This window comes from Saccostrea echinata, unplaced genomic scaffold, assembly GCF_033153115.1.
Source record: "Saccostrea echinata isolate AGI-Se365-2 ecotype Australia unplaced genomic scaffold, CSIRO_AGI_Sech_v1 ptg000042l, whole genome shotgun sequence".
NCBI lineage: Eukaryota > Metazoa > Mollusca > Bivalvia > Ostreida > Ostreidae > Saccostrea > Saccostrea echinata.
In genome coordinates this window covers 4,465,029-4,481,737 of record NW_026889791.1, presented here as the reverse complement: position 1 = coordinate 4,481,737, position 16,709 = coordinate 4,465,029, and the positions used below count along the sequence as shown (strand labels likewise).

Here is a 16,709-nt window from a genome sequence, read left to right as displayed (position 1 = left end):
AGAATTTATGAAATAACAGTTGAACTTTGGTATCTTGAATACCATTGATATGTTGAAGTGACTTGGAAGTCCACTTATCCACTTATCCTTTAAGTATTTTACCCTCGATATCTCGAATCCTCAGATATCTCTAAGTTTTTTCTCGGTTCCATTAAGTTCGAGATAACGAGGTTTGACTGTGCTTTATTTCAAATTTTTGTATTGTAATGAATTTCAAAACATTACATTTAACATTGTACTACAGCCTAGCTGGCAAAATAAATTAACCTTCTGTTAATAAATTTTTCTTCTATACTTCCTCAGTTAATGAATTAGATTCATAAAATATTGATTTTGTATATTATGAAGAATAGCAACCTCACCTTGTGTTTTTTAAGCATCTGTTCAGAATCAATTAATTTCTGCTGGAATTCTACCCAATCATTGCTGAGCTCAGATAACATAGTTGTCACATCCTCTTTGATTGCAACTTCATATTTTTCCAGGATGCTGAATTGATCATGAAGAGGTGGGAATTTGGCCTCTGTCTCTGCTAAACCACCATTCAACTTCTCCCACAAGGTAAGACTTTCTCCTAGCTCATCCAATGTCTGTGGTGGTTTGCTGACACTAAATTGACAGACACCCTTTAAATACTGCAAATCACTATTAAAGCTTTGTGCGACTTTATTTTTTTTGCATTTATTTTAAAAGGTAATTTTCTGATCTCCACTTTATAGTCAGTAAAAAGAGTCAGTTTTTACTATTACATACCAGAACTTTATTTACATATTCAGATAATATCATGAAATATCGAAAGATTTCACAAACAAGAGGCCCATGGGCCAAAATGCTTACCTGACTTACTTTGGCACCCAGTTCTGCATCAAATTTTTTCCCAATACATGTATTTCTATGTAAAATTTTGATCACCTTTTGTGGCCCCATCCTATACAAAGGGGCCCTGATTTGAACAAAAATGAATCTACATTACCAGAGGATGCTTCTATATTAGGCCATAATTTAAAAAATCCTAGATTCTCGTCCCCGCCCACCCTGATTTTTTTTTACCCTTGCCTTTATTTTTTTTTTTTTCTTTGTCTTGATTCTGATTGGGATTATTCAACTACCGTTCAGCTTTCTTTTTAAATCCCATGATTGTCAGTGTGATTGGGACAGCTGACAGATGGTAATTGCTGTAATATGCATTTAATAAGGATCATTGGTTGTAAAGATTGGTGATGTTGTGTAGTAAAGAGATATGCATATTTAAATGGACCTCTACTATGACTTTTAATCGGCATAATATAGATAAATCTGCATGGATTGATCAGGTCAACAAAAAATTTGGACATTGGAGAAAATAAAAATATAAAATAAATTCTGCCCGCCTTAATTTTTAAAAAAAAATTTGGTTAAGAATCTAGGATTATTTTATTATGGCCTTAATATGATTCATCATGGCTTTCCTGTACTTGAGGAGTTTTAAACATTTTCCCCCATATAATCCCCATTGTGGCCCCACCTTACCCTCCAGGGATCATGATCTGAACAATTTACAATCTACACTACCTCAGGAAGCTTCTATATAAGTTTCAGCTTTACTGGTCCAGTGGTTCTTGAGAAGATTTTTAAAGATTTTTCCTATATAATTACATGTATTTCAATGTAAAACTTTAATTCCCTATTGTGCCCCCACCCTACCCCCAAGTGGCATGATTTGAACAACGTACAATCTACCCTACCTCAGGAAACTTTCATATAAGTTTCAGCTCTTCTGGTCCAGTGGGTCTTCAGAAGAATTTTTAATGATACCTTCCTACTTTTTGCCTTTTCTTGATTATCTCCCCTTGGAAGGAGGTATGCCCCTTGATTTTAATAATTTAGAATCCTCTTTACCCAGGGATGCATTGCACCAATTCTGGTAAGAAAGTCGGACAATTGGTGATCGGAAAAGCTCAATTGAGCTTTCAGCTCAGGTGAGCGAATAAAATGCGATTATACAGAACTTTGCACCTACTCAGTATGAAATCTAATTAAAAGTCATTATTAATCAGATTTAAGAATATTGATTAATGATAAAATATCTTACTTCTCTCCATTTTCTTTAAGGAATGTGTGTAGCTCCTTGAGTCGAGTAGTGGCGATGGTACTGAGTAAAGTGGTAAATTTGTTTTGCCACTCAGTGCAGTGACTAAGAATGGCATACTTCAAAGGAGAGCAGTCCAGAAGAACAAACTGTATGTTTAAAATGGTCTCCTGGGTCTGGACATTATTGGCCACCTCATCATACCTAATCCAATCCAAAAGTGTATATTGTTACAAAAATAAAAACTGACTTGGCTCAGGTTAGCTAATAAAAAGCTTATTTAATGTAGCATAAATCAAACAATTTACGAACTTATGAATTTTCCACCTGTTTATGCTAATCTTGTCCACAGACCTTCAGTTAAAAAAACATTATTGCATTAAGTGTAAGCATTGCTTACACCTTTCTATTCAAGTTACAACAAAGTTTGTGACAAATGTATAGATGAACAGTGATGTTGACAGAGTGTATCAGATGACCTGAACAGGCCCTTGGGCATATATGTGAAAAGTAGCACTCTGACAATAAAATAACTAAAGAAGTCAATAAAACAAAAAGAATTTCTTCACACACTTTTTGTTCACCAGTCTTTGCCTGGAACCTGGCCAGACAATTTTGGAACCTAGCCAAACAATTTTTAACTGACACAAAAAGGACTATATAAAGTGACTGACCTAGCAATATCAGCATCAAAGGAAGCCACCTGTGGGTTGAGGTTCTGATATCTCCTAATGAAGGCATCTTTATTGATCTCCCAAATCTCTCTGTAGTTGTCCCAAGTGCTGAGGTAATTCTGCAGGTTCTGAGCATTTGTTGCCATACCTTGATTGATGACAGTTTGTATCTTTTTGGTTTCTTCATCAGATGCTATTACCGCAAATATAGGCTGCAAGTAACATATAAAGCATGATTTGTTTTTATATTTGCAAAGAAAGAGATGTGTTAAATAAGCAAACAGACCAAACAATTGTCACTAGATAACATACCTCCTTTGTTGACTTCTTTTTGGCCAGTATTAGTGGGAGTCTGTTGATTCCTTTGATAGAATTAGTCAGCTGACTGCCAATTCCTCCAATCACAGCGGCCAACTGCTTTAGTGTGGGCTGAAACTCAACCTACAACATACAGATAATAATTCAATCACACAAATACACACATAAGAAGTAGCACTTAGAAATGCTTAAACAAGTGTTGAAGAAAAACAAACTTGATTATTGAAGAAAAATGCACTTGATTATAGAAGAAAAATGTACTTGATTACAGAAGAAAAATGTATCTGATTATTGAAGAAAAACGTACTTGATAGTTATGCAAAACGTTACCTTGTCTCCCTGCAAGCAGACTTTCACACGGAACAGCGGGTTGGGAGCTGACTTGCCGTCACCATTGATTGCCTTGGATAATTCTTGTAGCGACCATTTCACATTCAGTCTAAATGCCTCCTCTACCATTCTGTCCATCTTCTCCAAGTACCGCACCCAATGTTGTTGTACCTTAACATATACACAAAACATAATGCTATCTATTCTAAAATACTTCAGACTTCTACAATGGATATTGTGAATTAAGGAAATACAACAATGAAATACCGAAGGCAACTCAAAAATTTTAAAATCACTAATTTCTTTTTAAAGTTTTAACATTCATCTCAAATTTAATCCCTTGATGTTTGCTAATTTTTTGTTGCCATCCTCTGCAAGAAAATTGTCCTAATTACCAAAAGAAAAGGCATTTTAGTGAGCACAGAGTTGTTCTCCATAAAATACATTTAAATCTACTATCAATTGTTGAGTTATCTCCCTTACAGTACATTTCACTGTACATTAATAATCTTATCTCATTGAGTTTGAATTATCTCCCTTAAATAAATATAGTTTAATATCACCCACTCTTATTGAGTTTGAATTATCTCATGAAAATAATTACATTATAATCTACTCTCATTGAGTTTGTCTTACCTCTTGTCCATCTGTTTTGAAGATTTCAAATGTTTTCTTCATGACTCGAACTATTTCCATATGCATAGTCTTCAGCTTTTCAGTGGTGAATTCTCGATGTTTTGCCTTAATTACATAAAACATGAAATAATATTATAAGAAATACTGTAATATCATAAAACAATTCTTCTGCACACTTCAGGCCACAAAAAGAATTAATATGAAGATCCTCGTTATCACCCTTGTCATCTGTGATATAAGGCAGAAATAATAAAGGTAGAAATAATTTATTTCTACAATGAAATTTCAGGGTTTGATTCAAACCAGATTGCAGCAAGTTTCTGTTCAAATAGAAAATTACTTCATATGCAAGAAACAGACCAAATATACATTTTATCATATAAACTAAAAGGTAAATAAAATCTACAACTAAAACACTTGAAGACTCTGGGTTTGGAACCTCTGTCTTTGACAATTTACATTTATTGATGTCCACCCTCTGTGTGCATCTGGACAAACTGACAGAACTAAAAGCCATACTAACAAATCTTCTTTCATCAATTTTACATTTTTATTACTATACCTTGATACAAATCAAGAAAAAAAGTTCCCCTGATTTATATTTTATGATTTCTTTGACCTGATTACTGATTCTCAGTTCTCACCTGTTCCTCATCAAACTCCAGATTCTCATAGACTTTTCTGTTGTCAATCTTGATCAGGGACAGTTCACTAATTTTGACACACATTGTAGAGATCTCCTGGTTAGCTCCCTTGTAGTCATCCACCATTGCTTGGATTTTGGCTGCATTAATCCGACAATCTGTCACAAAATAGTCCGAAATTCCCTTGGAAGCCCAAGTCAATTTTGTAAGTCCTGGGTGTATTTTCTTGTCCAGGAATCGGATTCTCTCTCTGAATAATCCTCTTTCTTCCAAGGATAATGCAGCTATGATCCTAAAAGAAACAAAAGATTGCAGGATGTCATATAAGATATGGCACTTTGGATAAGAAATGACTACCATTAAAATCAATGGAGATTTTTTTATTGTTGTATTTATTCAACAAGAGGCCCAGGGGCCACATCACTCACCTGAGCACTCTGGCTAGGAAAAAGCAGAAATCAGTTCAGTCAGGAAAAGTTCAAATATAAAACTGGTTTGGGGGGGGGGGGATCATTTTGCACAAATTTGAATCTACATTACCTGATGATGCTTCCATTTAAATATGACTAATCATGGCTTTGCCGTTCTTGAGAAGAAGATTTTTAAAGATGTTCCCTATATATTCCTATATAAAACTTTGATCACCCATTGTGGCCCCACCCTACCCCTGGGGGTCATGATTTGAACAAACTTGAATCTATACTACCTGAGGATGCTTCCATATAAATATGACCAATCATGGCTTTGCTTTTCTTGAGAAGAAGATCTTTACAGATTTTTCCTACATTTTCTTATGTAAAACTTTGATCGCCCATTGTGGCCCCACCCTACCCCCGGGGGTCATGACTGGAACAAACTTTAATCTACACTACCTGAGGATGCTTTCCTATAAATATGACCCATCATGGGTTTGCTGTTCTTAAGAAGAAGATTTTTAAAGATTTTTCCTATATATTCCTATGTAAAATTTTGATCACCCATTGTGGCCCCACCCTACCCCTGGAGGTCATGACTGGAACAAACTTGAATCTACACTACCTGAGGAGGCTTCCATATAAATATGACCCATCATGGCTTTGCTGTTCTTGAGAAGAAGATTTTTAAAGATTTTTCCTATGTATTCCTATGTAAAACTTTGATCCCCCATTGTGGCCCCACCCTACCCCCAGGGGTCATGATTTGAACAAACTTGAATCTCCACTTCCTGAGGATGCTTCCATATAAGTTTCATATTTTCAAGCACAGTGGTTTTTGAGAAGAAGATTTTTAAATGATGCCATTAATTTTTCATGAATTCATAATTATCTCCCCTTGGAAGAAGGTGTGGCCCTTCATTTTTACAAACTTGAATCCCCTTTACCCAAGGATACTTTGTGGCAAGTTTGGTTGAAATTGGCCCAATGGTTCTTGAGAAGAAGATGAAAATGTGAAAAGTTTATGACAACGACGACAGACAATGGACAAATTTCAATCAGAAAAGCTCACTTGAGCCTTCGGCTCAGGTGAGCTAAAAATGAATAAGAAGCAATTGTTTATAAGTTCCTTTTTAATCATAATGAGTACTATGAGTCATTATGCCCAAAAAGGACAAAAATCCCCTACAGGTCACAGACTAAAGGAATAAGTAGTGAAGCTATATCTACCACACCCTTACTTTACCATGAAAATTTGATTTTTCAGGAGTACAATTTTTAAGATGTCTTGTGCATTCTCATACTGACCTGTTGTAGTCCCTTACAACAAGGAGGACATGTTCTCGGAGAGATCTTAGATCCTCCCGTTTGTTGTACACATTTGTAGCATAATGAGGAATCTCAAACATCAGCCTCTCCCAGTAGTGGATCTCCTGGAACATCTTCAGCAAGCCTCTATCAAACACAAAACATACACCCTAAATATAGGCATCTTCAGTGGGATTTGTATATTTTTGTGTTTGATACATTTTAGTTTTGAACACTTATGATAATGATTTTAAATAAGTCTAACATCTATGCTTCCTAGCAAAGTACTAAAGTTATTCATCCAATCTGCTAACACTTACCTATTAAAGTTGATATCCAACATTGGGGGTCTCTCAGAGCTTCTACACATTAGCGGTACTTCCAATAACTTCTCAGGCTCCTGCAATAAGTTTACCCAATGTTTTTTTTTTATTCAATTGACTTTTTCTACATATACTGCAAAGTAATATGTTTGTACACCAAGCATATAGAATTGCTACCAACAATACCAAATAATATTTCATTACAATTTATATTATTTATATTTGAGCACAATTAAATTTGTTGGCTTAAAAAAACTCACATTAAAGATGAATATTTATTTACTCTTTTGTTCAAATGATCTTTGATATTTAACTAAACAATGATCCAGTACTGCACCTTGTCGACAGTCAGCGTCCACTCGTGGAATGTTTTTCTGATGTACTCGTCCAGAGCCTGACATAGCTGCTGGTACTGGGTCCTCACTTCTTCACTCTTCCCTGTGGGAGGTAGAAAGAATGCTCTGTCCAGAACCTGTAACAAAACATCACTCATTAGAGCTGTTAACTTTACCTGTCATGTCAGCAAAGTATTCTGTTATTCAAGGGTACATGTATTACGGTATTAATATATTTACTTGAATTATATAGCTCATCATTGTACCCTATACGGCAAAACAAAAAGTTTAAGAGGAAAATATTCTTTCAACATGATTAAATGATGGGCTGAAAACTTGTTAATTTCTAGTATTAAATAAAAATATCTTTTTATTGATGATGAGAAACTGGAAGAGATTTAGAATACTGATGTTTCTATATCGTCAAAGTTTCCATGTTTACAGTATCAGAACAGGACCATAAAAAATGTAATCAGATCTCAACAATCATTCTAGTCGAGCAAAGTCATTAAAACATGACAGATTTCAGGAGAACATTACGAACCATCATGACCCTCTCAATCCTCCTCTTTAGCTGCCTGGCCCACAGAGCTTGTCCGGCAAACTTTGGATGCCAGGGAATGGCAGACTTGGCTTTGTTGGTGAGTTCCTTCTTCACAGCATTCAGTTCATCGTTAAACATCAGGTAGACATCTACATTCTTCTTATCAATGGTTCTCCTTATAGCCTGTCCAAAACAAATTAAAAAGTGTCCTTAAAAACAGTGCTTTTCTGAAATATAAAAACCCTACAAACACTGGGATCAAAGGAAAAAAATGTTTTGTGCAAAATATACATCAACAAGAGGCCTGTGGACCACACAGTTAACCTGAGATAATTTTCTATTCTTAACTGTTTGATCATCTTTTAGCCTCAAAGTCAGACAAAGGTACAAATTTAGATATTACAAAATACATTATCTACTCATACTTTTATGTTCCTTATAAAAAAAAATTCATTATCATTGCAATATGGAAAGAATTTTCAGATTTAAGATTTCCATTTATAGTTCTTTCAATTTTATTTATACTCTTTTGTGGCTTCATCATCCCCTGGGTGAGGGGTAGGTCGTACTATTAGAAGATAGTTATAGATATTAATGGTATTGCCTGGGAAAAGTGGAATCCACATTTAGACAATTGAAAATCACAACATATACTCTAGCTTGTCTGATTACCAGTATTCCAATTCTGTTGTAAATTTTAATTCAAAACTTAATAAACACCTGGTTCAAATTTAATGTCACAGTGACAATTTCACAAAGATATATTGATGTGTACACTAGAACTGATAAATGTGAAAATTAAATCAGTTAATCATTTAAGATTTTTATGCTTTGTATCATGAAACAACTATTTCTTTTATTAAATCTCAAAGTTCCTAATGTTAGATACTGCATGCAATTGAATAATGGAGGAATGAAAAAAGTACTATAAAATTTTCAAATAATTTCAAAACTTAATTCTTAGGAGGATTTCAGTAATGATTCATTGTAATGAATTCATTGTAAAGAACTTAATATAGATATCGAACTGAAAATTAAAGTCATTTAAAGATTTGATTTAGTCAGAATTTGGCAATTGGAACATGTCCATAGATAGAATTAATGTTTGGCACACTTTCAAATATATTGGTTCTAAAACAGGCAGTGATTTATAACTACAGTATTTTGAAATTCAATGCATATATAAATGGAATAATAAGCATTTAGAGATGATATGGTCAGACTGCAAAGTATTCTTGAATAAAACAGATAGAATTGATTAAGTTCTTTATGATCATGCAGTTCTATTTAATGAAATGAAAAAAAGCTCTGCCAGTCACCTAGGTCATTGCCAAAGTCCCATTCAAATTCCAAATGAAGTTAAAATTGGACTGTAATTTACTTACATGAAATTTTAAGATGACTTTAAAAACTGAATCTAAGGTTTTATCTTTTCTTCTCACTCAGTGGTACTTTAGATTTTTTATGACCCCACCCTATTTTTACATTTTCTTGATTACCTCCCTTTGAAAAAAGGTTTGACCCTTCATTTGAATAATTCTGAATCCCCTTTACCTAAGGATACTTTATGCCAACTTTGGTTAAAATTGGCTTATTGGTTCTTAAGGAGAAGTTATAAAATGTGTAAAATCTATACATTTGGACTGATGTACAGCTTTATGGACAAACAGATAGATGCCTGACAATGGGTGATCAGAAAAGCTCACTCGAGCTTTCAGCTCAGGTGAGCTAAATGCAAATTTTTTTTTTAAAAATACAAGTCATTTAAACAGTACACGATATTTATCCGAGAATGTTACAATGTGGATGGTACTGATTACATTTTAACTTTTTTACTTTATAGAAATGATGATTAAGTTAATCATCATAAAAGGTCACAAAAAAGAACTCTTCACTTATAATTCATCGATTTCAAGATCAAATATTAAAATCCTGGTCAATCTTAAAGGGTTCATATGAACAAAAAGGTGGACAACTCTGCAATCTGGCAAAAAATAAAGTTATTCTCATTGAAGAATCAACCAGATTTAATAGCACACGCATGCATGTTTCTAAGCCTTTCATCTTTTGTACCATGCAATAGGAATTTTCATCAAATTTATTTCATTAAAGTTCAAATACATGTAAACAGAAGAACTTTATGTATTAGACCATTAGAATTCAGCACACAGTTCTGCTTGAGCTTGTTAGCTTTAAAATTTCTTAATATTTTCAGAATGAATTTTCAGTACATTTTATATGAAACATTAAAATACTTCCTTTAAAAAAATGAAATAATTCTACTTTTATTGATTAAAGCATTACCTTGATTGATTCACAACACATATTTGCTTGTCAATTTTTCCATTAGTGAGAGCATTACTTTCTTGGTATATTAACAGTTTTTAAACCTATTCTAATTTTCTTGGGGGAAAAAAGGAAACTTAATATAGCACATAGAGCATTAGCTAATAAAAATTGTTCACAATCTCATGAGTGAGCTTGCATATTTTATTAATATTCTGTCATTCCACAGAAACAATTCATATCATACTTACATTTTTAACTTCAACATCAAAATAAATGACATCTGCCTAATATCAAGTAACAGAAAGTGTAGGCAAAGAAAATCAGACAAACTTTATAAAGTAGCACCAAGCATTGGCCTACACATCAATAAAGGAGAAAACAAGAGTTATGACAGTTATCAGCAATGCCATATACAGGAAATAACAAGGAGAAGCAACATTGAAGAGGACAAGAACATCACTGCAATGTATAAGTAACATGGAATATGTACATACAAGTAAGCAAAGCAATATATATGGAAACGCAGCCGTGACACCAAAATAAAAATCTACAATAGCATTGTGGAATTCAGTGTTAATATGGAGTGCAGATCTGGAGGTTGGTCCAAGCAGATCTCAAGAAAGCTATCATCAACCTTTCGACACCTGCTTGTTTACAAAATTTTAAAGATCTAGCCCTAGAAAATCTGTGACCAGGAACAGTACTGCTTTATCAGATAATTGATAGTGCAGATTTTGAAGATTCTGAGATCAAAAATAGACAAAGGTCCAATACAGTTCTAAGTTTGATTAATTTACAGATAGCAAAAAACCTAACAATCAATCTACTTTTAAAAGACATTACCTCTCGTGAAGATAAATGCATGAAGATGTCCAGTAACTCAACTCCTTGTTCCACAGTCGTGACAGTGTCAAATGCAGATGTGATCACATTAGTCATCATCACCTCTAGATCCTTTATTCCGGCTCGGAACCTATTGAAACAATTCATTCAATGTCTGTATATGGATAATAAAGGATCATGTTTTGGATGTTTTCACAAAATCATAAGTTGAATACTACCAATTTTTTTTTTTTACTTAAATATAAAAATAAATAGTAAAACTGATGTGGTTAATCATGTATGTACATGTATGTGCCAAACAGTTCATGACCTGTATTTACATTAAAATTTGAATAAGTAAAAATAAGTTTTCATTACAGTAACTTTACATTAACTATATCATAAATACCCAGTAAGTCTTACTCAAAGTTTTATAAACCTGTAAAATTCTCTTAAAATCTTAGCTAAGTTTGATTTCTGTAAATATTGTGAAATACAAGTATATCATGTATATAACAATTTAAGTGACTACGAGTTAACAATTTCTGGTAAATTTGTAATGATAATAGTAAATTTACCTGTTATAGTCATCATGCCAGGATGTTGCCTTTACATCCAGTATTGTACTCTTTACTGATCTCAACTGGTTGAGGTTTCGCTCAAAAGCTGCCTCGATCTCCATCAGGCCTCGTGCAATCTCTGGTCCCTTCTGTCCAGCAAAATGGGGCATTTCCATTTTCTCACCATCTTCACGACGAGCAAAATGAATTTGAGCCTCACAAACTTCAATCAAGTCTTTGCATCTTTGAATGAATGCATCAATTTGTGCAAAAATGCTGCTTTTGTCCAACACCCATCCAACAGGAGAGAATTTGTGATGCAATCTGGCTGTCTGGAATATAACAATTAAGTAACACTGATATATCACGTGTAGTAAATAATAATTAAAAAAAAAATTCTTGTACAACACACAAAATATATAACAACAAACAAGTAGAATTTGACTCTAACATCAGACATAATTTCAAAGAAACATTACACTACTATGAAATAATAATTTTTCAAATGTGAAATTACTCATGAGATTTACATGAAGCCTGCTTGTGAAGTCCATTCTGATTTATCTTACTTTTCTGTAGATTTCCTTCCACTGTTCACAGCAGTCAATGCTGTCATTGAGTGACTTAAGTCCTGTTTGGACATAACCATCAAATATTTTATCTAGATTGATGTCCCTACAACACCTCCGGATTACTTCATTGCTGATCTGTATAAACACAAATTATAATAATTCTTATCTGCATCTGAATCCTGTCTTCATGTAATGTAATACATGCATATATAGTAACGAATTAAAAGTATTAAATTTCATTGAATATATCATTGCATAATGCTGGCATAAAGTCATCACATACACTGTAGATTGGTGTCTTAAATTGCAGAGAGTGTTTTTTACTGACTCAAAATTTACCTTTTTTAGAATTCCTGTAAGTCTCTCCCTTGTTTTGTAGAATTCAGAATTCACCCAGATAAATCTGATGGTATTCAAAATTTTGGGTAACATAGCTGGTATATCCTTTGGTTTGGCTTCAGACAATTCATAACAAGGATCTTTGAGAACCAAAAGAAATTTCAGATTGCTTTCTGCCTGGCGAGACCCCTCCTGTTAAAGACAACAGACATCTTTATAACTTAAAGTAAAAGTAAAATAAAATAAGCAAAAGTAAAGATAGTTTTAATCCATATACTTTAAGGTATACAAACAGTATAACTCTGTTTTCCTGTAATTGCAATTTAACCATAACTAGTAGAAGTCAAACATATAAACTACTGTACATGTGGATATTTTAATTCTGTTATTGATTATGCAACACCTATCTGAATGGATCTGTCTATGTGCTTTGTGATTTCTTCTCCAGTGTCTCTGTGACCTTACCTTGATTTCACTGGACAGTTTAAGGAAGGGTCCTACATAAGAGGATTTAGCCAGAGTCAGGATCTCCGTGATTTTTTTGACACCTGGTTTGTCCAGCTGAGTACTAATGCCAGTCAAATCTGCACAGCGATTTTTCCAGAATTCGATCTCATCTAATGGACCTGAGTTTTCCGCCATTTCAAAAGCGTCCTGATTACTGAGAACTTCTTTTATCTGTCTGGCCCAGTGTATCATTGCAGCTGCAGAGAATAATTTACAATATAACAAAAGTATTTTTTATCCACAACAATGAACATATCATTCCATATTTAAGAACTACAAACAACATGCACGAAGTTCCCCATGAACATTTGCACTTAATTGAACTCTATAACAGCAAACAACTATTCAGATGAATTAGGTATGAAAACTGTACTGCATAATCTAATCAATTTGTCAAAGAGACAAGCACCTTGGCATCCTCTCTATGATAGAAAAAAAATTATAAATTTTTGCTTAACTATTGCTTTTAAATTATGCAAACATAGAGTTGCAATTGAGCTCCAAAAGATTTATTCTACAGCTTCAAGACTAAACAGTCCTCCATAATTTAAATAATATACAAAGAGTCACTGGCATCTTCACCACAATTTATGCAAGAGACACCTACACCAGTATAATACCATATTCAAGCATACAATATTACATTCTACATTTTTTTCTGAGCTCCAATCTTTGAAATTAAACAGAGGCTACTGGCTTACTCTCCAGTCTCTGTACGAGGTCTTTATTCTTGGCCGCTTCCTCAGCGGGGAGTTTCAGACCCTCTGTGGGGATGTACAGAACAGTCTTCCCCTCCAACTTCCACCTGGTGTCGGTCAGATTTGCCAGAAACTTATGCAGCTGTGCTGAGAAATCATTTTTTATACCTTAGATTCTGTTAAGGATCAAAACATATCACAGATTAAAAGCTGAATAAAAATCTGAGCACAATTAATATGGTTGTACAAATAAGTCTACTTGTTCCATCCACCTGATCTACAAAGACGGTATTTTAATAAAAAAAAATATATTTTGTAAAGGATACTGTCTGGCCATGTTGTGTTCTCAAAGAAAATTGGAGCATAGATGCCCATCATCATTCTGAGCAAGCTCTCAATCTGATTTCCTTTGATAGTGCCATACTGTACTTTGTTGAGAAAGGTTTCTGCATTGAGTTCTTTAATGCTGCTGGCTTTGATGAAATAAGTCAGCTGGTCTACTAAATAGGCTGGGATTGCATGTTCTATCAGAAATCCTTTGTATGGGTCCATGTAAGCTACCATCATTTTAGTACCCGGGTCATTGATGAATTGATTTATTGCATCATCATGAATTTCCTTCCATAACTCCTCTGTCAAGCCTTGAACTGTGATTCTTTCTTTGATCAATGAAAGCTGAAAAAAGGGAAAGAAATATTTTGATCATTTGGAAAATGTTATGAATGACCTTATATCACCATCAATTTCTGCAGAAGTGTCAATACTGTAACATAACAAATTCTTTAAGGAAATTACACCTAGTACAATCTCTAACATTATCATTAAGCACATAAAAAAGTTTAAAATAATTATTTTTCCTTGATAACAATTTCACTTAAAGAAATATTCCTCTATACATCATAAGTTGTTACAAAGTCAATTTGTTACTGTGCAGTTGCTTTTACATTTATATTTCATACTGTATTGCTATAGTGCCCTTTCTATTGTACTGAGTCTGTATATTATGTTTTACAACCCTCTCTATGATTTATATACTCTCTCTGTTACTGCTAGGTATTACTGTCTGCACTGTGCTATTGTGCACTTTTTTGTTACTGTATGCTAGGTATTACTGTCTGCACTGCGCTATTGGGCACTTTTTTGTTACTGTATGCTAGGTACATGTATGACTGTCTGCACTGCACTATTGTGCACTTTTTTGTTACTTTATGCTAAGTATTACTGTCTGCACTGTGCTATTGTGCACTTTTTTGTTACTGTATGCTAGATATTACTGTCTGCACTGTGCTATTGTGCACTTTTTGTTACTCTTTGCTAGGTATTACTATCTGCACTGTGCTATTGTGCACTTTTTTGTTACTGTATGCTAGGTATTACTGTCTGCACTGTGCTATTCAATGTGCACTTTTTTGTTACTGTATGCTAGGTATTACTGTATGCACTATGTTATTGTACTCTGTGTTACTGTACATTCTGTGTCACTTTACTTTCTGTCTTAGTATTCACCTGTGTTACTATACTCTATTGTTACTGTACACTCTGTGTTACTGTACATTCTTTGTTTCTGTACTCTGTGTTACTGTACAGTGTGTGTTACTGTTCTCTGTGATACTGTACATTCTGTGTTACTGTTCTCTGTGTTTCTGTACACTTTATGTTACTGACGTAGTACTCAGTGTTACTGTACTCAATTTTACTGTACATTCTGTGCCATTACTCTACTCCATATTACTGTACATTCTGTGTTATAGTACACTCTGTGTTACTATATACTCTCTGATACTATACTCTGTGTTACTGTATATTTGTGTGTTATTGTACTTTACATTCTCTGTTACTGTAAACTTTCTGTTTTAGACTCACCACACTGGGTCCCTTGTCTTCTTCCTCTACTTCTTCTTGTTCAGTCTCTGGCTCGGTTTCTACTGTCCCATTAGATGTACCTGCAGCTGTTATATCAACTTCAGTTGGTTGTAAGGCACCATTTGCTGGTGAAATGTAGTGTATATAAAGTGAATACTATTGTGAAAGTAGTCAGAAATTTAGATTTCTATTTTGGCTAGATTTTATTTAAAAGTTATTTTAGTTTTCATTAGATTTGTAATTTTGTTATCATTTTTTTTTTTCTGTAGGTTGATGAATAAAATATATAGTATATGTACAAAGTAAACTTAAATGTGGCAATGACACACTGAGACACAGACTTACAAGCACCAGCAGCCTGGGATTCCTCCTCTGTGATTTCCTGAGTTACAGGTGGAGGATCTGTTGGCAATGGAGTATTGCTTTTAGAGCCTTTTGGCGTTCCACTTTTAGAACCACGTGGGGTCCCAGCTTTTGAGCTTTTCCTAGAACCCCCTTTTGGGGTTCCTGTTCGAGAACCTTTATCTGACATTTTACATCCAGAGCATCAGCAAGTCTGTTGAAATAAAAACGGTTAATGAATTAAAAACTAAAAGCCAGTGACTCTGATGTGGAAGTCTTACAAGTTTATATGCATATGATTTTAAAAGAACTCTAGCAGAGGCATAAAAACCATGGTACGTTTATATGTCTCTGACTATATAGCTAATGCTTTGACTTCTTTGCCTTAAAGTTATATTCTAAGCTTTGTTTGACTCACACACCATTCTACTCGTGTGATAGATCTAAAACAAGTTTCTACATATAATATTGTGTAGCTACGCAAACTTGACCAATAGATTCGAATAATGTAAGTTGATTCTCATATTTAATGGCGGTGTTTGTTGCTTCATGTAGGCAGAAAGGTTATGTGTAATTTAAAATACAAATTCCAGTAAATTAGCCTACAGTACAGACAAATTCCATAAAGATTCAATTCACTGAAATTTGACAACAACAAAGCCTTAAAACAGTTCAAAATATCCAGATATATCTGCACCGTTTACCTTAGCGACCACCTGCTCCTGTTTTAGCGTTTTCTGAGGTCACGTGATAGAGCAACGGCATACTGTAAAAGTCAGACAGCAGAAACGAAGATATAAACATTCCGAATATTTTTTCATTCACCAATGCCATTCCTATCGATAGAAAAAATATTATATCTATTAATTACCAGAAATTACGAAAGCCCATTAGTATCAATTAAAAAAAATACGTCCCACTATCTCGTAAATACGAGAAAATTATAATGAGATAATTATCTCGTAATTAAGAGAAAAAATGTGAATATAGAACCAGCGACCTATATACGGAGTATATAGGTCCCTGATAGAACCGAGTACCACAAACTATGAATAGAAGCGTTTGGTTTTGTAAATGGAAAAAATGTGCCACTATAGTGAATAATATCAAAATGTGCTATCGCT

General features: G+C 34.0%; 1 protein-coding gene across 1 annotated transcript in view; it reads right to left on the bottom strand.

Moving 5' to 3' along the window:
• The window catches only part of LOC133201200 (dynein axonemal heavy chain 2-like), a 48,497-nt gene extending 32,121 nt beyond the window's left edge, over window positions 1-16,376 (bottom strand). The window contains exons 1-21 of the mRNA XM_061336996.1: window positions 16,290-16,376; window positions 15,589-15,799; window positions 15,244-15,368; window positions 13,707-14,055; window positions 13,384-13,548; window positions 12,641-12,879; window positions 12,176-12,367; window positions 11,834-11,971; window positions 11,283-11,596; window positions 10,726-10,855; window positions 7,594-7,776; window positions 7,052-7,186; window positions 6,712-6,791; window positions 6,392-6,538; window positions 4,671-4,962; window positions 4,027-4,131; window positions 3,391-3,561; window positions 3,055-3,183; window positions 2,743-2,954; window positions 2,072-2,272; window positions 363-609 (exon numbers count right to left, since the gene is read on the bottom strand). Coding sequence (XP_061192980.1) covers window positions 363-609; window positions 2,072-2,272; window positions 2,743-2,954; window positions 3,055-3,183; window positions 3,391-3,561; window positions 4,027-4,131; window positions 4,671-4,962; window positions 6,392-6,538; window positions 6,712-6,791; window positions 7,052-7,186; window positions 7,594-7,776; window positions 10,726-10,855; window positions 11,283-11,596; window positions 11,834-11,971; window positions 12,176-12,367; window positions 12,641-12,879; window positions 13,384-13,548; window positions 13,707-14,055; window positions 15,244-15,368; window positions 15,589-15,775 — 3,741 coding nt within the window. The 5' untranslated portion in view covers window positions 15,776-15,799; window positions 16,290-16,376. The remainder of the gene's footprint in view (window positions 1-362; window positions 610-2,071; window positions 2,273-2,742; window positions 2,955-3,054; window positions 3,184-3,390; window positions 3,562-4,026; window positions 4,132-4,670; window positions 4,963-6,391; window positions 6,539-6,711; window positions 6,792-7,051; window positions 7,187-7,593; window positions 7,777-10,725; window positions 10,856-11,282; window positions 11,597-11,833; window positions 11,972-12,175; window positions 12,368-12,640; window positions 12,880-13,383; window positions 13,549-13,706; window positions 14,056-15,243; window positions 15,369-15,588; window positions 15,800-16,289) is intronic.
• Between the last annotated feature and the right edge of the window lie 333 nt (window positions 16,377-16,709).